The following is a 26,101-nucleotide window of genomic DNA, read 5'->3' on the forward strand; positions in this document are numbered from 1 at the left end:
TCATTTGTAATAAATGTTTGCAACTTTACGTATTTATGCGTTGTTGATGATAATGTGTCGATTTCTGTAACGGGTCACAATACATAAACTTTGAGAACTACTGGTCTAGATTGTAACCACAATCTGCTGCAGAATACAAGCAGTTTTCTTTTGTTTAGGATTTGACTTTAGTCGCTGTAAATTCGTTTTCGTCAGCATTGCACGAGTTTCTCAGATTTTTGGGAACATGATTTGTAGCTTGTTGTGTTTTCTGTTATCAGACTTTTCCATTTGTTGCATGTCTGAAAATATATCTTGATGAAATAGTCGCTTTTTCAAAGAAAAGAAAATGCGTTTTTATTACCGACAACTTTGTTCAGACGTCAATTTCTTAGTGCCTGGCAGAACCCAATCATCGAATCAGTTGTTTTTTACATTGATTCAAAGTCTGCAGACGCTGAATCAATGTAAAGATGAACTTAGAGTCAGTCTGGTTAAGTTTTTATCACAAGAAAATCGCTTCACTTCATAAAACAATAACTTCGTAAGAAAAAAAGGCTAATTTTAATTTATTTAAAACACCAGGAAAATTCAATAAAGTTGAAGTCGATAAATGCCTGCAGTTGCGGCAGCCCACTTTGTTTTCAGGACCTCACAGGCTGTTAACTGTTGCACATCATCACTATGACAACGCAAGAGAAGTTAGAAAATTTTACAACTTTGATCCGACGTCAAATGTTGCATAAATGCACAGGCAGAAAATTTTCCAACAAAGGTACTTTTTGGAGCAAATCAGCTGCAGAATGAAGATCTATTTTAGTCGCTGCTTGACAGAGTCCCAGCAGGTTTACAAGCTGATTGCTGAAGCAAAGGTCATTTCTACCGCAGGTAAATAAGAACAAAACAATAAAAAGATACTAAAACCAAGGGCAAACAAAACGGACCGTATGGGTCATTGGTTGTGCGGTCTGGAAGGTGCAAAGTGAATGAGTTCAAATAAAATTGAGTGACAATTGTCAACGGACTTCTACAAGAGTTCTAATCGAAGTAACTCAGTACGATAACTTACTCAATTAATCGTTGATAGATTGGTTGATTTGACACTAGGAAAGCAATGACCTATTCATTCTCGTTCACACAAAAAGATTTGAACCACTGACGTAGAATCGATCTCCGAGGTTGATATTGTTTGTAACACTCCACTCGATTCAGTGGCCGATATTTTGCAGCGGACATAGTGTAATTGCAATGTTTACCTAAAAATAATTTTTAACTTTTTGTACATTTGTAATAAGCAGGCCAAGCAAACGATTACAGGACTGGGTTCACTGATGTTTTTCGTCATTGCTTATGACAGGGTTGAGCTGGGATTCAGGCTTAGCTGATCCATAGATTTTCTTTGGTGTGTGAAGGGCTAATTTTGCAATAAATTAACACCGTCCAAGCATTGTGAGAAGCATTTTTATAAAAAATTCTTAGGTAAAATTAAATCTTGAGACTTTCTATGAAAATTATCATAAGCGAAACAAAATCCCACATGCTGGTTGAATATCCTTTGTGATATTTTTTTTTGGAAACTCCTGCTTTGAGGGGTTGCTCGTTAGATAAAAATAAAAGAAGTCACATAATTTTTTTTTTTAAATTGCTTAATCTGTTTATCGATTAAATTGATAACAAAATATATATTTTAAGTTAGAAGAATGGTTGCATTTTGTTATGTTTACATTAATTTCCGGTGTCGATAAATGGTGCTGTGTCACGATGATGCTGTCCCGGCATATAGCCTAGTTGATGACTGTTATCTTTCTCTTGATTCGATAAGGCTTCAAGTTATAAATATGTGCAATAAGTAATAAAAATAAGATAACCACAAAGATTTCCACTATCTTACTTTTACGCAAAAACTATGGAAATTTTTGGTTCATCAACACTCATAATTTTCTAATAAAAAATTACGACTTTTCCGTAAGACAAAATGGCGGCCAGCCATCTCTATCAGTTTCCACACGGCGTGGGTCCGATTCATGGTATATATTGATCATAACACTGTTTGTACGATGTCTACTGTCATAAAATCTTGCTCATAAATTAATGTCATTTCGGAAAAGGATTGGTTGTTGTGCATAAATGATTTGCGCATCTCTAGGGCAAACGGTCGAGCGGTTTGATAGCGGTAAATGACTTTTATTAAGTTTGATTTAGTCCGATGCCTTCAAAATAACCATAATGTCTATTCCAGTGTGCTTGCCAGTACTCATGCTGTTTGCCGAAGTGTCAAGGATAAAATACGACCTGACCATTTGTTCTGTGTGCTGGTCAGACGGATATTATTAATTGCTATATACGACCGTAGAGGCGCCTTATGTGCTTTCTGTTTGTAAAATTTGCTCTGGAAAAAAATAGAAAGTTATTATTTTTCAACGTGATAAAAACGTTTACAAACAACAAACCGACGCGCAAACGACCGTTACTTTTTTTCTTGATTAAAGATGAACCAGTTATGACATCACGAACCTTCATAGGAAATAGGTCGTTGACAACTTTATATCAGGTTTATGCGCATTCCATAAAAAGCTGTTTTTTAACTTGGTGTTACTACAGCAGTGTGGATGGAACCTTTTTATTTAATGGCTACGTATAACACTTCATCAAGGCATCAATAAAGTGAGTGTGTGCATGGCTACTGGTCGAGCTGTTAAACTCGGTGTCAATCAAAATACGTGCGTCAAGCTTTAAAAACAAATTGACGCTGACCGAAGATTGAACGTCAAATCGATCAAATAAACAGGAGTTATAAAGTTACCAGCTAGTAAAACAAGTAGTTTTACTGGTCTTATAGACGTAAAGCTCTTGCTGTTGGTTAAACTTCTATTACCACTTTGTTCAGTTACGACTTTGTGACTAAACCGGTGAAACAAAAGCTCATTGATTTGTTAATAAAGTATCAACAATTTTTACTTCGTCGTGACGTTTTGGGTTATTTTTTGTTCGTTTATACAATTATTCCTTTTTAAAAGTAAAAATAAAAAGTAAAAACAGATGTGCGATTTAAATATGTTTTATTGAAAATTTATGCACTTCACTTCTGCATCAAAACCATCGTTCAATAATGTAATGTGTACCCCTGTTCTAAACTTCCAAAACAAATTTTTCGAAGCGGTGACAATTAAAAGAGGCGAAAACGAATGATTTTAAGCTCTTAGAATTGGATGCATCAACAGGGAACTTCACCGATTAGAAGCGACGATTAATGATCTACCTATAAACTTCACGAAACTAATTCTCAATTAACCAAGTAAACGAATAGCTTAATCGTTCGCTTAAAAGATCTGTTGTTGCTGCATTTAACCCTTAGTTTGAATTTCCTGAAATAGTGAAGATAAACAAATGTTTTCCGCAAAATTGACAAATATTGTTTGTTTGATTATTACCAGTTGAAACAATTCGGTCAAAAAACAAACATGCGTTTGCATTATAATCCCTTTATCCTTAGGCTCAGCAATTACAACAAAATAACTTACCACTATTTTGAGAAATATTGCATTTGAAGTTTGCGCGGCAATTACTACAAACAGCATTGCCACTAACTGTCAAAACTATAGTCTGGAGAATCTGGTTTCCATGCAATGCATCTACCGCATCAAATATCATCGGATTTAAAATGTTAGAGAAAGTTGTTTCAAGACTGAGGTTGAGTGCAAGTTGACTAGCGCTCTGGAGGTTGTGAGTTCGATTCCGCGCAAGATCGATGTTTTTTTGTTTCAATCTGCTTTAAAATACCGAAGATCGAAATATTTGAGTGCCAGAGAGGTACAACGGTAGCTTTTGGATTAATAATCTCCTGTTCAGATCAAGACAATGTCACCAATTACCCTAGTATTACATTTGCTATATTAGCCACACTACTTTTGTGTACATATTTTAAGCAATTTTGTTTGAAACTGAAAATCAAATCAGGAAGCAATAAATTGTTTCTTGCTTAACGTTTAATTCACGTAAAAGCGACCTGTTTAAGACAGAAAATGAGAACTCATGATATTCAGCATGATAGCCTGTACCCTATACCAAAGCATTTCCGATTTAGGTTGTAAGCATAATTTCTAAGAGAAAATGAGAAATAAAAATTACGACTTCTTAAAATTTATGATATCATCATCATCAAACATCTATGACAGCACGTCGACTTGGATTTACTTGTCAATTATTAAAAACGTGGTTACGTGCCAGTAATGAGGTCATACCGTTTACGAGCTTCAGTAACACAGTATACTCGTCATTGGCACAAACTATTCGGTTTCTTTTTCTTACGTTGTGATACGTCTACAACGTATAAATCTGAATTACTGAAGGTAGATGATATTATTCCAAAAGCATTTGAAAAAAAGTAAAGCGAATACAGTTTTTCGCTAGAAAAATGAACGGCTGGCTTCGTAAAGTCCAAGGAAATCATTTTACAGTTTTTGATGGTGACAAGAAATAGAATATGGCTGAAACTTGGATTTATGTTTTATTAACAAAACATGGATGTATAAACTTACTGGTGTCATAAAATGGCATCGTTGACCGTGGTCTAACCTTTTTACCTTCCAATTCTTGATTTTTAGATTAAAATCAATTTTCATGATGGGTCATATCATATTTGCCATTTTTCATTTCAAAGTCGCATGAAAAAGTTTGAATTAAATCTTAAACAAAAGTTAGTTGGATGATTTGATTTTCATGTTTGCAATGCATGCGGTTGTCCACAAGTAAAAACTAAACAGTAATTTCAAAAGTAATTGCTGTAGTAATTTTGCTTTGTTGCAAAAATTGTTTGTTAAAAAGCCAGAGAAATGTAATGGTTTTCGTTTTTTTTGTATATTTTGACCGTTTGTCGTTTAAAAAATTTAATTAAAAGTTAAACGAAGAGCGAATGAAACAAGAAAAAATTTAATTTTACGACCTTGGTCCATGTAGGCGAAGGCACTCGCTTAAAGCTTAACCAGTTGCTGATAATGCGGAGAGAGATGTATGAAAAGGGACCGGCTCAAGTTAAAGAAAAGTTAGTCACAAGAAATCAGTAAGCGACTAGAAAAAATTAGACCAAAGTGATCGCGATTGTATATTGATATTGTAGCTGCGTCTGGTGGAAAAAAAAACATAATTTGTCATTTAAGGAGGGTTGATGTGTCGAGTTGATTATTCTTTAACTTTTGCACATAGTTCGTGAGCACTTTAGTAGAACTTACAACCTATCAGAGCAAAAAATGCTATGTGGCGACAAAATAGCCCGATATGGAAACTTGCTTTAAAAATACTTAAGATAACATTAAAAACAATGAAAACTATTAATACTACAAAAAGTGCTCAATGCTAAGCAAAAAGACAAAGCAGAGAGAATAAGATAACATTAAATGATCTTGATTCAAGTATGAAACTACCTCACAGTGAACGCACTGATAGAGTCAGCTTCCACTTAGCAAATCGAGTAGACCTTGCGAATGAAATAATCATTGGTCACAACACCAACACTATTTAAAATAAAAACTGCCAATCAGCAATCTCTTTTATCGGACTTGTTTCAGCAGTTCAAAATCTATTTGAGTTTTCAAAACTAGCTTAGTGAAGCTTTGGAAAAGCTTTGGAAAAACTTCATAAATCAAGGCTGAATGTTGTTTCGAGTTTAAAAAAATTATGAAACATTAGTTACGCGCAGGTAATAAGGCAAAAACTTTTACACATCTATATGATTATGATAGTCTAAAACTTGTATCCTTGCTTCCGATGCATCGAAGCATAGGAAGTGTACAATGAAACCACCAATGAAGTTCTTTGGAAAAAAGGCATGAAAATTATTCTGTGAAAAGATATTTGCGTATTTCCTTGTAACATTGTGTCTTGTTTGATTGATGATTTTAATCACGAACAAATAATATTTTAAGTATTGTATACGTTTTTTATACTTGTTTATGAATAGTTAAAAGCAATTTGATGTTAGGAAGCGAACTGTAGCTTGAACTATGTAGCAGGTAGATAAGCAGCAAATAGCAGTGAGGTCATTCTTGTTTACAACCAACTTATGCTTTACAACTTTTAGAATGACTGAAGCAATTCGCTGCAATTACATGATGCTTTATAGAACGATAAATTATGGTTAAATATTGTTGTTGTAAGTTCAGCTCATGCAGGAATTGATTCGCCGGCCATCTTGTAACTATCAATTACAAAATGGCGGGTGGCCGTTTCTACTAAAGTATGCTTGGAAGACTTTATAAATTCGACAGCGTGACGTATCAAGGATATTGTCAAAACAGCCATGAATTATTATAAGAATTTTTTATTGAAAATGGTGCCACAACTCGTTGATAAATTGTTGTTTTTGTTTGGTTTTGAAGTTTGTCATACTTCATCCTGCATTTCTCTTTCATTGGAGTAGGCTAAGCTCCTTGCAGTGCTGGGCATTAAGTTCACTTGAGAGCATAAGCCTACTGCTTTAGCAGTAAGGGTTTAACGGAGTATTTGCACCTATCGTACCCCTATGAGGTAATCTACTCCTAACTGGGCAATATTAAACGGTAATTTTCAAACAAATGTTTCTTAAAACCTTGACTACACTGAATGATATTATTCACGCTCGATTATATTTAGCTTTTGATGAAATTTTATCATAGTTTGCTTTCAAAAATTATAATTAAAAGACTCTTTATGATATAACAAGAAAATTTAAATTGCAAGTAAAATTAGTAAATGGCGACTTCGAATGAGCTAATTTCTTTTTTTTTGTACAGCATGCATTGCGTCAAAACTGCAAATAATAATCAGGCACCGACGCTAAAATATAAGGTTTAAAAATCGTCTCTACTAAAAAGTAATAATTAGTCTATTAAAAGTGTTGGTTGCAATTTGATTTAAAAGCTTGGTTTATATTTAAAATCTCCAAGATTGAGTTGTAAATTAATTTATTATTTTTATTCAAATTATTTTCTTCAAACGTTTTTGGGTTAGAAAAAGCGTTAACCACAAAATTTAGAAACAAAATTATATTTTTCTGCCTTGCAGTCACACGTCCTGCAAATGTAATCAATTGTTCAAAAAAAAACGCTTCCAATCTCTTGAATAATATCACAAACCCTGGGTTGATATCTCGCAAACAGTGGCAAACTTATTTTTACAAAAACGCATCCGTGTTGATAATGATCTTGTCTTCAATTGACAATGCTGTAATACAAATACTTGTAATGACCTCAATTAGCAAAGAAAGCGTTTCACATTGCAAAACTACGAAATGAAAAAGAGGTCTTCAATAACAATGTTACGGTTTTATTTATTGTCACTCCACAATAGCCAAGGCCTTTTTGCGACAGGGCTCATTTTTAATTTTTTATGTGAAGTTTAAGATGTCATCACATTATTACACGACATATTCTCACTGAGTTATGCAAAGAAAAGAACACAGCCGGTACCGTTTTTAAAGTCTTCGGTTTGACTCGGCCTGGAATCAATCTAAGATCTATCAATTCCATAGCAGAAGGCGAAACCACTCAGCCACTGATCTGGTAAAAAAAGTCTTTAATTTTTGTCTGAATTTGCAATAAAAAATAAATTGAACGCGGCAAGCAGTTGTAATTAAAAAACACAAAATAATGTGTTACAGATACGAGTACATCGCGATTGGTCACGAATCTGAAAACAATATAAAGAAGCACAGCCAGTTTATTTTCAATTTTATTCCACGTAAACATCCCACATTTTTATTTTTCAAATGTTTTTACAAACAGTTAAACCCTTTTTACATTCTGTAACGGTAACAAATAAAATGGGGAATCCATCGATAATATCATAAAGTATAGACCATTAGACTTGGCCACTTTTTAAAACCTTCCAAAACCTTTCGAAGCCTTTTCTTACAAACGAGAAAATAAGTTAAGTTACTTGACAAATGTATTCATAATTAAATTCACCGAGTACTGTTTTATTCTGAAATGGTGACACGTTAATGACCATCACCGTTTACTCTTGCTTGTTTGTTATTGATGTAAATAATTTGGGTGATTTTAATTTGTTTTCTGCTAGTGACGTAGCTAACATAACATTTATTGGGAATAATGTTTTTAATTGCAGAAGAAAAAGTGCTAAAAACGCTTGTTCTAACATTAAATACAATTTTTTTGGTAAATTCGGTGAAAGCTGTGGTAGATTTGGGGAATTTGGTAGATTTCGGGTAATAAAAATTTTGTGAATGTTGTGCCCCACTATCATGTGATATCTGTCACTCTTTGCGTATTTATGCAGCCACCCAGGGTCTGATTGCAAAACCAGTACTTATGTCATGCAGACTAAATACCTTGTCATTTTTATGTTTTATCTTTTGCCAAAAAGCTACAGGTGCCAAGGATGAACGTAAATTCTGCAAGTTGTCATTAAACTAAGAAATAATAAATAATTTTCTCATTTGTTGCAATGTAGCATACATGAATTAAAATAACATGTCGCTCAAAAGTTGACAAACCTCAAAAAAACTTTTTTTTATCTATTTATGAGATACAGAAAGACAGACAAAATGGAAGATTGCGATCTCAAAATGTCACTTTTCAGGTTATTTTTTATAAATTTTGGCAATGTTTTCGCTCTTTAGGTGATAGTGTGATCAGAAATGCCTTTTCTCAATTTTTATTGCAACCTACGACTTAACACGGTGTCAGCAATTATGGCACCACTTGAATTGTTTAGTGCTCTTATACTATTTTAGTAGGCTACACTCGTATTTAAAGTTCATAATTTATTTTTGTCTTTAGTGAATTAAAAAAGCTACGTGTTATACCGCAAAACAATTTACTCAGTATATTGTTTTGTAAAACACCAAAAACACAAAATATTTAAAAAATTTGTGATTTGTAATAGTAATTTTTAAAAGTAAATATGCTAAAAAATGGCAAGTATTGTTATAAATTCTGACAGCATTTGTATTTGTGATTGAACATTTTTAATGAAAAAAATATTTTTCATAAAAATGTTTAGACAAAAAGTCCTTAAACACAGCAGCGACAGCATGCGAACGAATAATAATTATATAATTGTCGTAAGTTTTTTTTATTTGATTTATAGTACTAAGTCTAAATGTATTTTATTAGTGAGAAAAGTAAAATAAGTGTTATCTCGAACGCGTTAAATAATTATTTTGTCAAATATTTGGTAAGATTTTTGGGATGTGCAGCAAGATTGATCACTGGTACTTTATATCAGCTTAAAGAAAATTGACTTTCCAAGAGAAGACTGTAATAACAAAGTTCCTTAACATCTTATGTCACAAACGTATGCTGATTTTGTTTCCAAAAGTTCTTTGCTCGTACCAATTTAAGGAAAAAAAGTGCAGTTTCATAAAAAGCAGAACAATTTTCTATTTCTTCTTGTACTGACGTTCAGAAGAAATGTGTGATTCCTCCAGTCGCTTATACCAATCAGTACCATCCGAAGGAATCTCACACGCAATGCCACTTCCAGTTCAAATGTCTCAAACGTATTCTACAAGTCTGCCTTGTCAAAAAGCAGCTCTTCCGATGCACAGCTTCCAATATTCAAACGAATCCTCGTTTCAAAGACAGGAAGAAGCTCCAGGAAGAAGATATTATGACTCTTATCATGTGAACAATTCTTCAGAAAGGCCGCAGTATTTTGCAGCTGATAAAAATGAAGTTTCGTATGCTGTATATGGCCAGCCATCCAGCGATGATCACTCTACAAGTCCCCAAGTAAATGATGTTATTCCTAGTAAAACTGTTGAAAGCAAGCAGCAATACAGCAACTTGCAAACGTCAACTGCTTACGACGAACGGGTTGGAATTGTCAGTAACGCCAATCCTCTTTCTGCAAATAAAAATTATGATAATTTTGTGTCTATTTCCAATGTTTCTTCTGAATCTTCGGAAGTAAATGGATCTATTGTCACAGGACCTGATCCAGTTGATAACGGAGTACCCCTTATTCGCTTTCCGGTATCTGCTATTCTTTCTGACATTAAAAAAAAACCTAACAAAGAAACAGAATGGAAAAACTTGGCCAAAGAAGACCCGAACAAACTCGATGATGTTTCTCTTCCAAAGGAATGCAATTTTAAAGAAGAAAAAGTTGATCAAGCTTTTGATCAAGAAAGCGTTAAAAAAGATACAGAAAGCACAGATGGGATGACTGAAGAAGGTACAGTAAAATTGTTTCTATTTGCAAATTAAGTATTCAGAAATTTCAGAAAAATTCAGAAAATATTCAGAAAATTTCAGAAAATATTCAGAAAAAAATATTGAGGTAACGCAATTTTAAAAAATGTGTAAAAAAGCAGTGTAGTAAGCACATCTATTATTTTACAGTTTACTTCATCTATTTTATGTCATAATATTTTACACTTCATAAAAAGCATCGTGCATTGTTTTCAGGGTTCATCTTACTGAAACCAAATAAAAATCAGCAGTCAGAATGAATACGCATTTGCTCAAATGTCGAACGTACAAATGACAGAATATATCGTTCTCCTTGTAAACTACCGATACTCTGATCTGGTAATCTGATCTTGATCTTCAAGATCACCTAAATGGTGATCTTACCCATCTCTGCGTATAACAAGCCCTGAAGTGTTTCATATAGGCAGAGGTCTTTGCTTTCGATGAATGCTGCACCTACCTCTTAGCAAACATAGTGCAAACAGTAGCGGATCCAATATACAGGTGACAAAATAAGCCTAATATGTAATTTTTCTGCGTTTTTAACATTTTTTCACTCGCTTTTTTCGCCCAATTGCATTTCTTCAGTGTAACGGGTTACACAGGGCACATGTGTTTTAAGCAGTATATTAACGGTAGGAAATTTCTCAAGAATTTCTCAAAACTTGAGAAAATAATGCAGTGTTCCGAAGTAAACTCATTGCCCACTCAACTGGGTAACAATAAAATTAACCTGTTTCAATGTTGATGAAGACATGAGATGAAATCTCTCTCTTTGTGCTAAAGGTAAAGTTAGGGACACTTTGGACGAAACTGCAAAATGTCACTGAAAGGCCATACAGTCTAGCCCAAAAAGACCAAATGCAAACCTTTGTTAACAACCAACAGTTGTTGAAATTCTTTGGTTGTTGAAAAAAATAAAATAAAACTTAATTTCAAATACCATACCTTGCAGTACAACTTCCAGAAAATTTCAATTTAAATTTGATGAACTTGACCAAATACTTTTAATACTTGATCAAAATTTGTGTTTTTGAAAAGTTGTGTTTCCAAAGAATGTAATGGGTTTCATGGCTGGAAGCGGCAGGTAAGACAAATAAAGAACTTTTGCACTAAATAAATCAAAACAGATCTCTCTTAAAAATATCAAACCCAGACAACGTCTATTTTTCGGCCACGTCATAAAAAAGCAAAAGCTGGAACCTTTCTTTTAACTGGTAAAGTTGTTGGAAAGCGGGCACCTGGAAAACTCATCTGCACTTTAATGACAAGGCTGAAACAGTTATTCACAGAACATGTAATAGGAACAGGCTACTTAAACTAAATGTCCATCCAAGACCGTCGATGTGTGGTTCAGGCAAGGTAATTACAGAAGAAAACCGAATGTGATTGCAAATTTCGTCAGTTCCTTTGATTGCATCGAATCGATTGCATTAAACCTTTTTAGATCTATTATTTGTTTAACAAATAGGTCCATTTTGTTTAACCAGGTGAAAGTTTAGATTAAATAGTTAATTTTTTATTTCGATCAGCGGCTCAAGGAAAGTTTTCACCCGTTTGTCTTTGGACATCGTAAATTTTTTTATTGCTCTGGCGGACTTGAGTTGCCCTAATTTGCGGGTAATAAAGCGATTAGAAGCCGAGCTTGGGTGCGACAATAGGTCAACACGATGTTTGGTAAACTATTTGCAAAAATTTGAAGAAGGTTTAACAAGATTTAAAAGATAACGTAAACCGCTTGAACATCTATAAAATGGTTAAAAACGTTGAAATGATCAAAATAGAACTTAACCCTAGTAATCAACCCAGGCTATCCCAAAACAAGAATTTTTGTTTTCTTCGAAAACCTCATCGAGACAAAGGTAACAATGGTTCATCACAATTAAGCCTAAGTTATACAATGCTGCTTATACAGCTTCTTAGAAAACTTCTAGAAGATTGCTTCAAATTTTGCTTCATAAAACGGCACAAGTCGATCAGCTGCTTCAACGACAAACTCAATTGACCAACTGGCATAACTTTTGAACCTCAACAACATCACGGAACCAGAACAGAGGTTAAAAGAAATCAGCGTCTACTTCATTACTTATAAAGATTGTCTTGACTATTTTTTTAGTTAGTTATAATGTTTTTTTTTCTTCAAATTGTAATATTGCAACAAAAACAAGATGCAAGTTTTCTTGTTATGCAAAACAAATCAAAAAATACAACCATGCTTTTATTGAAATTTTCATAACTACAATTGGGTTAATTTATTTTCCAATATCATACAAGCAAAGGAATTCAAGTTTCACCTGGTAACCGGTAGAGTTGATTTTCTACTTTTTTGTGGCAAGTCAACGAAAATAGTTAGATTAGGCTGTTGGTTAATGCTTAAAAAAGCAGCTTATCAACAAAAATGTTTCAAAATTATTGGAATTGTGATGATGTGTTTGTATTTTTATCATTCTATCAATTGTTGGGTTTGCTATTTTACATACTGGTATCTAATTAACTTTGATCAATTTGGTTTTTAGTAATACATGCAACCTCTGAAGAACTTTTAATGCACACTTTAACATTTTTTGCGATTCTGTGCCTATGCTGCAATTGCACAGAGCTAGAAAAAAGTTTACATGATCAATTTTTGACTAGATATCTTCTATCATGATCTGGGGTCGCTGCCAATCAAATTTATGGCATCATTACCTGCAGTAAACCATGATCTTGAACTTTTCAAAGGTCAAATTTAAATTATTTTGTTGGCTGAAAATTTTTATATTGTATGGTAAAATATTTGCCTACCTCAAAATGCCGATTAACTTTAAGCTTTTTAATCTATTTCAATAGTGGATCTATAAACTGCAATATTTCAAACACAAAGAACAACATGCGGAGGCATTGTTGGATCATTTTGGTTATAAATCAAATGACAACAACAATACAAGGCTAATTGCATTTTTATTTTTGAATGAAATCAATCATTTCAGTTTGGTTTGCTTAGGTTTAGCATGTATCCAGTGCCGGATTTACCATTAGATTATAAAGGCTGAAGCCTAGGGCCTCAAGATTTAGGGGCCTCAAAATTTAAGATGAACTACGCATATTTACAATTATGGCCTACGTTTAAACATGGCCTATATAATGGAGAAACGTTCACCTGGTAACTATAATAATAATAATAACATTTATACAAGGGTGGACAATATTATCAACTGGCCCATATTACTCTACTTTCCCCTATTCATAAACAGGTCGTAATGCAAATTAAATATCTGATGTGTTTATTTCTTATGGAAAGGAAATGTGACACAGGTTAAAGAATACATTTTGAACTGTTACCTTGATAATGGCATGACTATTAATAGTCATTGAGAAAATTATCTGCTAATTTTTAACGAACGATATTAGGCCTATAGCTAATTATTATTTTGACTAACATTTCCTATCTTACAGTAACCTAATATTTCACAAAATGTTTACAATCAAATTACAAAGTTTGGTTATCTTTAAATGGTTAATTTCAACACTTGCGTGCAGGGGCGTAATCAGGGGAGGCAATTGCCCCCCCTCAAAATACGTTTATACAATAATACATCCACTGACTAACAGACTTTTAAGCTAGGCTATTGGCCAATAGATATTGATATACTGTCAGTGTCAGTTACATTTTTTTGTGTCTGAAGTGACAAAATTATCGTTTCTGTAAGGTGGCAATTGACTAATAGACCGTATGGTCGTTTTGTTGTCTCCCTGTCGGTATGGGAGCTTGTGCCACTTTTTATTGTGCCAGTGTACCGTATATAAAACTTGCATATTTCGAACATGTAGCCTACTGTTTCTGATAAATAATTTATTGGTTTTGGTTTTATTTAATTTAAATAAACTTTTTATCCTCTGTTTCAGCAGCATTTTATAGAGTTTTACTATTGATTTGGGCTGAAAGTGCTCTCAGAATGCCGAATTTGAAGACATTTTCATCAAAATTTTTCTGGGAGAGGGCCTCCACACTCCCCACGCTGCTGGGTTCGCTGAAATGTGCAATTGCCCCTTCCCCCAGAAATTCTGTGCTGTGCTTGCGTGCATCTTTCTCCATCACTAATAATTCACTATGGCATCAGTGGTTGTTTGAAATACTTTTCCCTATGGCTGTTAGGATGGAGGTTAGGGGCCTCAAATGGACAATAGCCTAGGGTTTTTCTTGCTTTAAATCCGGCCCTGCATAAGTCATGAAAAATTGAAAGTAATCCAGGTTTTGAAGACTGTTTTCAAGGCCAACATCTTCTTGTTTATCAAACGATTGATGTCCACTGTCCAGATCACTTCCCACACAGCAAAATTTGTCATTTTTGCATTGATTCAACGTCTGCAGACGAGATTTTTGCTGTCTGGGTTCAGAAGCAATTGGTGCGTAAACTTACAACTTTCTTCAACATAAACGACATGAAACAATGAAAATACAAAAGTTTTTTTTTCTTGTTGATACCCAACTACGGTGTCCTACTACAAACGTTATAGTAGCCTTCTTACACCAACTTACTGTTTGCCATTTGTAGTCTACACTTGATTAAGATTTGATCAGTTACAATTTTATAATAGTTCAGTTTAACATTTAATTCTTTTAAAAATACAGCAAAGAGTAGCCTACATAAAAGTAATGCTACAATATGTTTCGGAAAAAAATTTGTTTGAGAAGCATAATGCAAAGTTTTATCTTGTTGCTTTTGAGAATAAAGCTTCAAAATACATTCATATTAAGAATATTAGTAAAAATAGCCCAAATGGAAAAGATATTTTTAGCTCCTTTTGGCCTTCAGCTTCCAAAAAACGCAAAAAAGATATTTTATGAATATCAAAATCATAATTCAAAGGACCCAAGATAGGACAATTTCTTTTTTTTTACCGACACAAAGAACTCAAACGGTGTCAAAATTAAAAAGCCTTTATACTTTATCTTTGCCGCATTCATTCCACAAAAAAAAAACCGTTGCTGATCAACCTAGAAATGTCAATTTTCTTTCAAGTAAAATTTATGAGAGATCGTAGCCATTTATAGAAGTAAACATAGTTAAAGTTATTATGTGTTTACAGGCTCATAGCACATTCAGGCTACACCTTGTGAATTTATTTTCTGTTTTATGGAATTATTCATTGCTTCAATAAACCTTTACAGTACAAATGCGTTAATTTAATGTAAGGTCAGTAAGTTGATTTGTTTCGTTAGTTTTTACAATAGACATGTATTTTTTCATTTATTTTTCATATTTACTGCAAATGGGGTGTCCCATATGGAAAAGTCGTTTCTGTGGGGATCGGCCCTTGTTTGCTGTCCACTAGAGACAATAATACCCTTTCGCTATGCAGACCAACTTAATATACAATTTTTTCAACGTTGCCCGTTGGATCATATTTACATTTTGAGTACAATTTTACCCTGTCGTACCATCACTGCTTCATCAAGGAAAAGCACAATCAATTTCTTGTGTCAAATTTTTGGTATGACTTGACATGAAATAGACAAACCGCTATCAGAAGCCTTGCACTGAACCTACCTCCAACCGCCCACTGAGCTGGTCAGTAAACAATGTTATTAGTGTGGTTGACTTATCAGGTTCTTTGTCGCTTTCAGATGGAGATCCGACTAAAAACTGGTTAACCGCCAACGGGCGCAAGAAGAGAGTGCCATACACAAAGTTTCAATTGCTGGAATTGGAAAAAGAATTTCATTACAATCAATATTTGTCAAGAGAGCGCCGAGTAGAGGTAAAGATATATAATGCATTTAAAAATAAACACATTCTGTTGGAAGAATAAGTTGTGACTGAATTGCTTATATTGTTAACATTTTATTTCACTTCACTGAACGGTTATTCTCTTCGCAATCGCCACAAAGTGTGACAGAATAACCTACAAAGTTTCGTCACATATGACTTTCAAAATCAATTTTTTATGTTGCACTAAAACAGAAAAAATAATGACATGCATTCACAAGCAATCATAAGTTCTAGGCTATTCACTTCATTTTTTCAATCACCTTGCTTAAAAAAAGTTTAATTTAAAATTTATAACTGAGCTTAACTTTTTGTGTCAATTCTTTGCTTCATTGAAGCCATAGATTGAAATATATTTAAACTTTGCTTTTTTAATGACAATATCAAAACTAAAGCTGGATAAGTAACTAACAACTAACAAGCATTGATAAAAATGGATTTGCATTTTACAAGCATAGAAACTAATAGATCAAATTTTCCTCAACAAAACAAGTTTCCATCACAAGTAGGCTAAAAGAGAATATGAAAACGTTTTACTATGGACGTAACACAAAGTTGCTTATGCAGGTATCGAAGACGGTAAAGCTTTCTGATAGACAAGTTAAGATCTGGTTTCAAAACCGACGAATGAAGTGGAAGAAAGAAAGAAAAGAAGAAAAAATAAGAGACTCCGTTCCACCTCACGATCAGTTCCACCAGATGACGCACGGACACCCTCTAGGACCAATTCACACATCCGGAATACCTCATCCTGGAATGCCATCTCATTACTCCAACACAGCAGCAGCCATAGCGGCTGCCGCCAGTATTGGGCAGTTTAATCCTCATCATAATCCATTTAATGCTCCACCTGGTGTCGTGCATGATGTCACAACTGGGATGTCTCATCATTATGCATATGCACCTCCTCCTAACATTCCTCCAACACAAAGGCACCACGGAGCCACTGTCAATCAAATGGCTGCCGCTGCAGCAGCTGATTTCCTGAACACGTGGCAGCATCATCATCCTTACACTGGACCTTCTAGAGATTCAGGAACAGCCACGTTGTCTTTAGGAATGTACAATTAGGCTAATCAAAAAATCCATTTAATTATGATGATTACATTCTGTGTGTTTGTCGTACCCAGGTTTACGCTCGGCGTTGATGATTTAAATTAAGTGGACTGGAAAACAAGGAAGCCAATTTTTGTGTCCACTTTCACGTACGCCTTTGAATGTTCTGCCAAAGACACAGCCACATGCTCAAGAGCAGTGTCGAACCCGTGCCCTTTCGAGTGCCGTACCAGGGCTTTCACCACTGGACTACGCAGCCGACCATGTTCGGAGTGCTTGCTGAGTGCGGTACTAAGAGATAATCTGCAGTTTATCAAATGCTTAAACGTTAAAACTATTAGTAACGGAACAAAAACTAGAATTCTAAGACAAAAAAAATATTGCCTCATTTGCGCATGGTAAGTCTCTTTACGTCAGACAATGAAAATTTTCAAAACTAGTTAAATTGTTTCTCAAACAAACTTTCTTCTCAATCAAGCATCTGTGCTTCTTATCATAAATGAGTCCTTGCTTGTGTTATGAGGTTGTGTCATAATTCAAACCCGGAAACAGACAAAAAAATCCTCAACAAAACACAAAAATTGTGGTTTTGAATTGTTGTGATTGCCGCCTGATATTTGTAGCCGGCAATTAATTATATAACTTACAATGAGTCAATGACAAAAAGGCTTTGGAAACATAAAGACTTTGCTTGCAACTTATGTTGTCAAATGTTACACAAAAAATAAAGGCAAAGATTTACTTGCGGGAAGTAGTTACGACTCCTCGTATATAGCTCAAGTTTATTTTACGTTTTTTGAAATCTACCTTCCTTATGATGTATGTTGCCCATATGTTGTAGACTATTTTCGAAACTTTTAGGTTGTTTGTCCACTGCATCAGTGGAAGACTGGAGACAGCACTGTTCAACATGCTGGATTCAACAAAAAATAAATGGCTGAAAAACATTTAAAAGACTTTAAAGATTTAGAAATAACAATAGGCCTTACTATGCAAAACACTGATATGGGTAGAAAAATAGAAATAACTTTTAAGTTCGTCAGCCATTAATTTGTCTTTGCTTTTTGATTGATTGCAATGTTTGATCAAAAAATTCAAAAATAAACGCAGATTATTAATATGACAAGCTATAGGAATAAAAGTCCCCTGATAAGAGTTGTGGTGAAAGCAAGTTGTGGCGTCGTTCCGGTATACAATAAGATTTAGTGCCATTGTCCGGCATGATTTGAAAGGCCAACGTGGTGACAAATGGAGAAGAGGATTGATTTAGTTTTGTTTGGTATACTTTATTCTATACATGACACTTTCTTACTTCTGCCTTGCTGCAATCTTCATTAACCAAAAGAGCGAATTGAAAGATGTCATTTTTTTTTAAACAAATAATCAAACAAAACGAACAGTTACGTAATATTTTTCAACCGCTATGCCAAGATATTATAAAAAGCCATTAGGGCGTTTTAGAAAATCCTTGGTACGTTTTGACTTGAATTTGTGTAACAAACTTCGGCGTGACACAGCCAAGAGAATGGACCCATTATTATTATACAAGAAATCATAAATCATCTGATCCAAAGTCCGGTCCAAGTGATTTATGAGTTTTTAGTTATTTATTAACGATAATTTAACGACATATTAGATACAATTAATAGATGGACTTTTATCCCTTGCTTTCATGAATGAAAATTAGTGTAGGCCATCCAAAAAGCACTAAAGTATACCCAGCAAATAAAGCCAAGTTAAAGAAATGACTATTTTTAATGTTTATCCATTTTTCTCTTTGTTTTCGTGCAGCCAAAATAGAGCAAACCAGCAAGATATTCAATGAGCTATCGCCCATTAATTGAATTTTTATTGGCAACAGTCAATTTCTAGATTCAAGGCTGTAGCAGAAAAAGCTATAAGGTTGTAGCCTACTTGGTTGAACGTCATGTCTCAGACTTGACTTGACATTGAATCAAAGTAAGGAGGCGGCATATGTTGAGTCAAAGTAAAAAAGGACTGATATGCTGGCTGCTGCAAGGCCATATTTTTCTATCACCTACACACTGCACAGTATGCTTAAAATAAGGTTGTCAGAGAGGTTTAAGGAAAACAGATGCAAAAATTATATGTAGCGAATTACACTTCTATCGATATGATAAAGGGTAGTCTCAATAAAAGCGCAGAAAAATGGTCTCAAGCTGATGCGATTTTTTATAATTTTGGTTGTAAATCCTAAGAGAATCTTACGATACCTAAAAAGAATTATAGCAAAAAGGTCTGTCTCTGGGAAAATGTACCCACAGCCACAGGATGAAAGCGTTTATTGTCTTTTTGAACAATGAGCACAATACGTTGATAAAGCGATGCATTGAAAAAACGATCAAGATCAGCAAAAAGCAAGAAATAGGCTACTGATAAGAAGAGAGTCGGATCAGTAGGAAGAAAAGGATGCCTGGCGAATATGCAAAGGACGTAGTCTCTCGGCTGTTGAAAAAATCAAGAGATGCATGTTCGAAGTTATGGAGCGGTTTCGAAGCGAAGCGGAAAGGCGTTTCAGCTATGAAGTAAGCTATTCGGCTTTTAAATCTCCATTCCTTGTTGCGAAGTGACAGTTTCGAAATAGATATGAACAAATTTGAGAAAATGTATGCTGAATTTGCTGATGACGTAACTTTTACCCAGAAGACTAAAGATCTCTAGATTTAATCGATTAATACAATCAAGTGGTTTTACATTTAAAAATAACGCTACAGCGCTGGACGTGCTGCAGTGGTTAAGAAAACATCGTTTATGTGAATCAACACCTTATTTATATTTGAGTCTTAAGGTTTACCTCACTGTTGCTGTTTTTATCGCAAGCTGTGAAATAAGTTTTTCAAAACTTAAGTTGATAAAATCTTGCTTGAGATCGACTATGGGAGAAAGCAGGCGGTCTGCGCTACTACAGTTGTAGGCCTACTGTCCATTGAAAGTGTTTTGGTCGAGCTTCAATGAAAGCTGGACGTATTGAATTTTGAACTTTTAATAAAACTAAACAAACACTGCTTTAATTCTTCTGTTGTGTGGAATTTTAATCAGCTTTTACGACAGTGTTGACTTGAGGGGGGCGGCATTTTGTGCAAAAATTCAAGGGCGCCAGCGGCATTTTGCGTTGCTACGCCACTGCCTCTACAAGTAGCCTATGCGAAACTACCATGAAGGCAGGAATAATTAACCTATCAAGGCTTTATCAGTCCGAGGATAAAGATTCATAACCAACCAAACCACAAACCAAAGAAATATATGTTAGCCTACATTTAAAATGGTCTCATGCAATTTTTTTTCAAACCCCTTCCCATAAAATTTTTCTGCGTATGGTAGCCTACTCTACGCCACTGGAATATCATATAACCTAAGTGAAGTCATGTGACCTCAAAAAAATTACATATCAAAAAGTTTGAAATTATTTTTGTTTTATGATTTTATGCAAGAAGATTCACCGAGCAGTGAATAGATATTAACAGCAAACGCAACACTCCATAATCAACACGACACGTCGCAAAAGGGGATGAGAGTTTCATCAACACCAGAGGCGCCGGAAGCGGGGGGCAGGGGGGGCGGATGCCCCCTCTGCCCTCAATTTTTCTGCAGATGGAGGGGCAGGGGGGGCAATGGTGCCCTTTTAAAGTCATGTAAGCTACTGCACATTTCGCAATATAACAATTTCTGCTATTCGCTTTTAGCCTAATTATAATCTTTCATTTTTGCCTCAAAATAATATTTACGGCACAAAATTTTACAACACAGTAGGCTACAGGCCTTAAAATTCGTTTTTTCGACAGCCATCGTGGCCTACCGTGAGCTTCTTCTCGGCGGCCAAATCTGCGCGCTTGGAGGCCAAAATACAAAATAAAAATACCGATAGCACAAGTAGGCTGAATAGAATTAAACTGTCTTGCAACAATGCCAAAATGATCACTTAGTGTTGTTGAAGTCTGGGCGACGTCCTAAATTATAGAATCGTTGCACCACGCAATAACTGCTTTATCGGGATTGTAATCCAATAGGCTACTGCGGGGCCATCTAACGACACTCGCACGAGTGTCTCCAATGTGGCTGATTTTAAAGAAGTTCGCCACTCCCCTAGAATTTTTTTTAACAACGAAAAACAACGCTCGACATGTGATGACGGTGACGGCAAGGTAATGAGTATTTCAATGATGTGAAGGACATTACTAAATGAAGCATAATTTTTGCAGAATATGATCAAAAAATGTTTTCCCCTCGGATGTCAACTAACCTAGTTCTCCTTTTTAACAACGATTCAATGTCCGACAACATCGAATCGACATAAAAACGACAATATTGCCAGCCGATGTAACTTAGCACTTTGGATTAACATTTTGTTAAAATAAACGTCGGGAATTACAAGCAAGACTTACCGTACGGCGCTGGTGATCGCAGATGGATATATTCCATCAATAACAAATATTCCCGCACAATACAACAGTGGCGATGATGACGCGCTGACCTAATTTTGCGTCACTCTTTGATAATACATATTTTCGAGTTTCGACAGTTTAATCCACGATCATTCTATTGCGAAATTGAGTAATTAGCTAGAAGAAACCGGCGGTCAAACTTAGCCGCTTGAAGAGGTAGCATCGACGGTCATTCAAGCACTACTAAGCGGCCATGGCCGCAGGCTGCTTTAAGGCTTGACAGTAGGTTACATCATTATAACATAGCATGATGCCCTTCTTTGTATACCGGACACTTGTAGGCTATCATTACTCAATAGTGAGCTGATAGATTAGCATTATCGCTATGTCATATTATAAAACTTCCCCTGATCAACACCATCAGGACATACATTCAACCATAGGGGCTCTATCCACTGTTAGAATTCGGAGGGTGGTGATTTTTGGACAGTGGGCTAAAATCGTCATAGTAATTTCAAAAACTCCAATGAGTGGGGGGGTGATCAACTGATCACCCTCCTCACCCCCCCCCCCCCTTGGATAGAGCCCATGCATTCAACTGAACTGAACTGACATCATCATCTACCATCTCATCCATTCCATCACCCACCACGACAAGAAACAATAACTTAAACCGGATATCAAACCTCAATCGTCTTAGGCTACTGTGTGATGTGCACTGTGCAGTCTAACCATAGAAAGAGCTCAACACCTGCTCTCCTGGGCCACATTGAAACGGGCTTTTGCCTGAGGATGGGTTTCTTTTATGTCCGGTTTTCTTTCTCCATCCTACTATTATTATTATTATTATTATGACTGCTCATCCACATCAATATTGGAACTGGCAAATTTAATCCACAACACTTTTCATTAGGCTGTCATTCATTACTACATGTGTGCAGGCCCGGATTAAGGTCAAATGGGGCCCCTGTGCTAATGAATTTTATGGGGGCCCTTACCAGCTTACGTGGAACGTAATGGAAGTAAGCTGGTTTCACTTGCAAAGGAAACCCAGCCTTGCTTAGGTAAGTTAGATAACTTTGAAATAGCACGTGATCGATGATTAAATAAGCATGTGCAGATTAAGTCAACAATGTTTACGTTATAATGGATGCAAAATCACACACATTAAATCAACGAAACCGTGCAAGGGAAAACATTGTAGCAAGGGACCACTGTTAGCAGGCCCGGATTTAGGGGGGGGCAGAGGGGGCAGTTGCCCCGGGCCCCCCGACTTTTGAAGGGCCCCCCTATGTGGAAAAAATGTGATTTTGTGTTATTTTATTCCTTTTGACCTTTAAAGTTTCCGCAAAATGCTGTGCAGTACTGGACTGATGCTACTGTAGACGTAGAGATGGCTTTTACGCGCCGTAGGCGCGAAAAATTTTTTTGCACGGGGGCCCCCCGATCTAAAAGTGCCCTGGGCCCCCCGTCAGCTAAATCCGGCCCTGACTGTTAGTACTGCACACTACACTGCAAATTGCACTGAAAGGTTATTCTGAATTCTATTCTAAACTGCTCTTTCATTCACTACTAACTACCAATAGGATTTAGAAAACTAACATGAAATTCAGTCGAACGACTTTTTTCTGGGTTTCTTTGCTGCAAAGTATGTAAGCAGGCGCGAATCTAAGAGTTTTTTTCGGGGGGGGGGGGGGGGGCAGAAAATTTGAAAATCAATTAAAAAGAAAGAAAAAGCTAAACAGATATGAACAATGATACTACGACATATACGATATGCTAGAAAATAGACATTAAAACAACCATTTTCATCCATTGTGATGCCGAGGGACTAATATCAGCTGTTTAGAAGCATATCAAACCATTTAGTGCGGAAACATACAATTTTTCACAAAATTTCGGGGGGGGGCCCGGGCCCCCCCCCCATAAATCCGCGCCTGTCTGTAAGGATAGCATTAAAATTGAAAAGTCGCAGTTTATCACACTATACGCTGAGCAGGCAGTTTATCACACTCTATGCTGAATGAAAAAATACAAGAACCATATTTTTATTTCACGTGAAGGGGGAGATATATTGATAAATGTGTTACTTTTTTTAGACAGAGGGCCCCCACTTTTCTTAATTTTTTTTCTTGAAATTTTTTTTCAGGAAAAATTTGTTATTTTATTTATTTCATTTTTAGGAAAAGTGGGGCCCTCTGTCTGCGGGGCCCCTGTGCTTTAGCACACCCTAGTACAATGGTTAATCCAGGCCTGCATGTGTGCTTCTCTCTGTTTTTGTTTTATTTTTTACTATTTGTTTTTTGGGTTTTGTGGCCGTGCTAACTACTGATATATAGCCTACTACATAATTTTTCATTCAGGCACGTTTTAAACCTTTCAAGGTTTTGCATCCTTTTTCCGTTCGTTAACGTGCTGGTAGGTTTATATCGATTTTTTTTTGTAGTTAGTATCTTTTTCGTACCGGACGCGTTAATGACGAAAAATAAAATGATTGATTGAATGTATTTCAGATAGAATATATACTCTGCATGCAAAAGGATGCGGAAGACTTGTTTCACCAAGCCCACCACAACACTTTTAGTTTGTAATTGTAGTATTGTTTGTTGTCACCACTAAGTGTCGAACCCGTGCCGCTAGAATGATGTCTCACCCGCGGTACCGTTCCGCCACCATAGCGGCAAGTCCTGTGCAGCAAAATAACACATATAACTTTAAGAGGTAGCTTTTCAACCATAACATTCGGAACTATTGGTGCATGACAAATTTCAGTACTATTTTTTACACAAAAAGATAAAGTAAAAGGGATCTACTTTGCTGTGCGATACCACAAACATAACCGCAAAACTAAGTCGGCTACCACAAGTAAATTTATCATAATTTTTTTTTATTAATATTAACAAACAATTAAACTCAAGAATCGTTATCTCAAATATGTTTTTTTTGTGCGTAAGCTATGTTGAAGCGCGGGAACGTTTTAACTTTTTATTTTTATTTTTCTCTTGTAAGCTTATTTTAAATGGCAAAATCGTCATTTCCGAAGGGTAGCAATTGACTGAAAATTGAATGAAGCTGTTCACCAGGCATGTTCAGTGTTCACGTCGGCTGCATAGCCGAGTGGTGAGAACACTGGAACGGCAATCGAAAGGGTGCCTGTTCGACACCACTCAAGAGCATGCGGCTGTGTCTGTGGCAGGACTATTGAAGGCATGCCTGAAGGTAGACACGAAGATTGGCTTCCTTGCCTTCCCGTCCACTTAATCTAAATCTTCAACCACCGGGTGTAAGCCTGGATACGACAAACAAAACCAGGCATTAAATTAAATAATAACACGACTGACTTCTTCAGGGGTGTCAGTCGTGTCTGATTGACGAAACGTCGGAATAAAAGCAGATTGTCACTGTATACATCCTGTGATAGTTCAGCTTAATTATGGGAATTTGTGTAACTTTTGCATTGTGTATAGGCTATTATTTGCATTTTTCAAACATGTACCGGTACCCATATCATGTTCCTGTTAGCCTATAGGCTACTGACTAATAAAACATTGACTGATTGAAGAAAATCGAACGTTTTCGCACGTCGAAAATTGATTGTGCTTTATTCAGATTAATGTCTAGGATTATATCGTGAAAGTTTGATTGGAACGTGAAGGCAACTCCCCAGGATTTTCAAGAACAAACGGGCAGACCACCAGTGGCGTAGCCAGAAAAAAATTGGGGGGGGGGGGGCAAATAATTGATGAAATGATGAGAACAACAAAATGTTTGATTAAGCCATCGCCACCTGATGTGCAGTGGCATATCCTGGTGGGTTGAGCAAGGGAAGCAAGAAAAGTGGTGGGGGCTTAGAGCGTGCCGAAGGCACGCGTATTGTAGGGGGTCCGGGAGGCATGCTCCCCCGGAAATTTTTTGCAAATTTACACTCAAATAATGGATTATAGCGCTTTCTGGAAACACTTTTAAACACTTTTATTTATGAAATTTATTAGCAGATAAACAGCTATTAACTAATTAAAGATAGCTTTTACACTCGAACGGGCAAATAGCCTACTGCAGCTAAAATTAGAGAACACCAAAAACTCAGCTACACAAAAGCTCAATAACTACACAAAAACCCAACAGAGTAAGCCATTCTGAAGTTGCTCCACAAATTAGTTAAAAGAAACATAAATCGCGTAAATTTTGCGCGATTTACGATTTGCAAAATTTATTGGTGTCGTTCTGTGTGTCTAAAGCAAATCCTTGGGGGTATTAATAGCCGGATGTCTTGGAAAACGTTATAAATTACTACAAATTTTATTATATTTTCAATAAAGGGCTCAACTTCGGAATCCAAAGTTTGAAAATTTGGGGTGGGCCATGGCCCCTTTCGCCCCCCTGGCTACGTCTATGCAGACTACTACCACTAATGGATTAAGGCTTGGAAAGGGAAAGGTGAAATTCTGTGAGGGCTCACTTTAGCAATCGCCTATTAGGCTAATTTACTTATTACTTTGTAAATTGGGATTAAAAGAAGGGTATTTTTAACAAAGTTGAGTTACCTGCGGATAAAAGCGTGTTTAAAAAAGGTTGTTTTGTGTCCAAAGATTTTCATGTTTGAAATACAAGTGCTGTGTTAAAGAAATGTTCGCCCAAAGCCAGGGCCGTTGATAGCAGTGGTGCCGAAGTTAGTTGAGGATTGGGGGGAATAAATCAAAATTTTATCAAATTTTAGACGGTT

At 35.8% G+C, this 26,101-nt stretch overlaps 1 protein-coding gene across 1 annotated transcript; it reads left to right on the forward strand.

Annotated features, from left to right (window-relative positions):
- The first annotated feature begins 9,096 nt into the window (after positions 1 to 9,096).
- LOC145768513 (uncharacterized) lies at positions 9,097 to 18,095 on the forward strand. Its single transcript, XM_082580021.1, has 3 exons — positions 9,097 to 10,152; positions 15,778 to 15,911; positions 16,487 to 18,095. The coding sequence occupies exons 1-3, from the start codon at positions 9,387 to 9,389 to the stop codon at positions 16,988 to 16,990; spliced, it is 1,404 nt and encodes a 467-aa protein (XP_082436147.1). The 5' UTR covers positions 9,097 to 9,386; the 3' UTR covers positions 16,991 to 18,095.
- Positions 18,096 to 26,101: the final 8,006 nt, after the last annotated feature.

The sequence above is a fragment of the Aplidium turbinatum genome, chromosome 4 (genome assembly GCF_918807975.1).
Source record: "Aplidium turbinatum chromosome 4, kaAplTurb1.1, whole genome shotgun sequence".
NCBI lineage: Eukaryota > Metazoa > Chordata > Ascidiacea > Aplousobranchia > Polyclinidae > Aplidium > Aplidium turbinatum.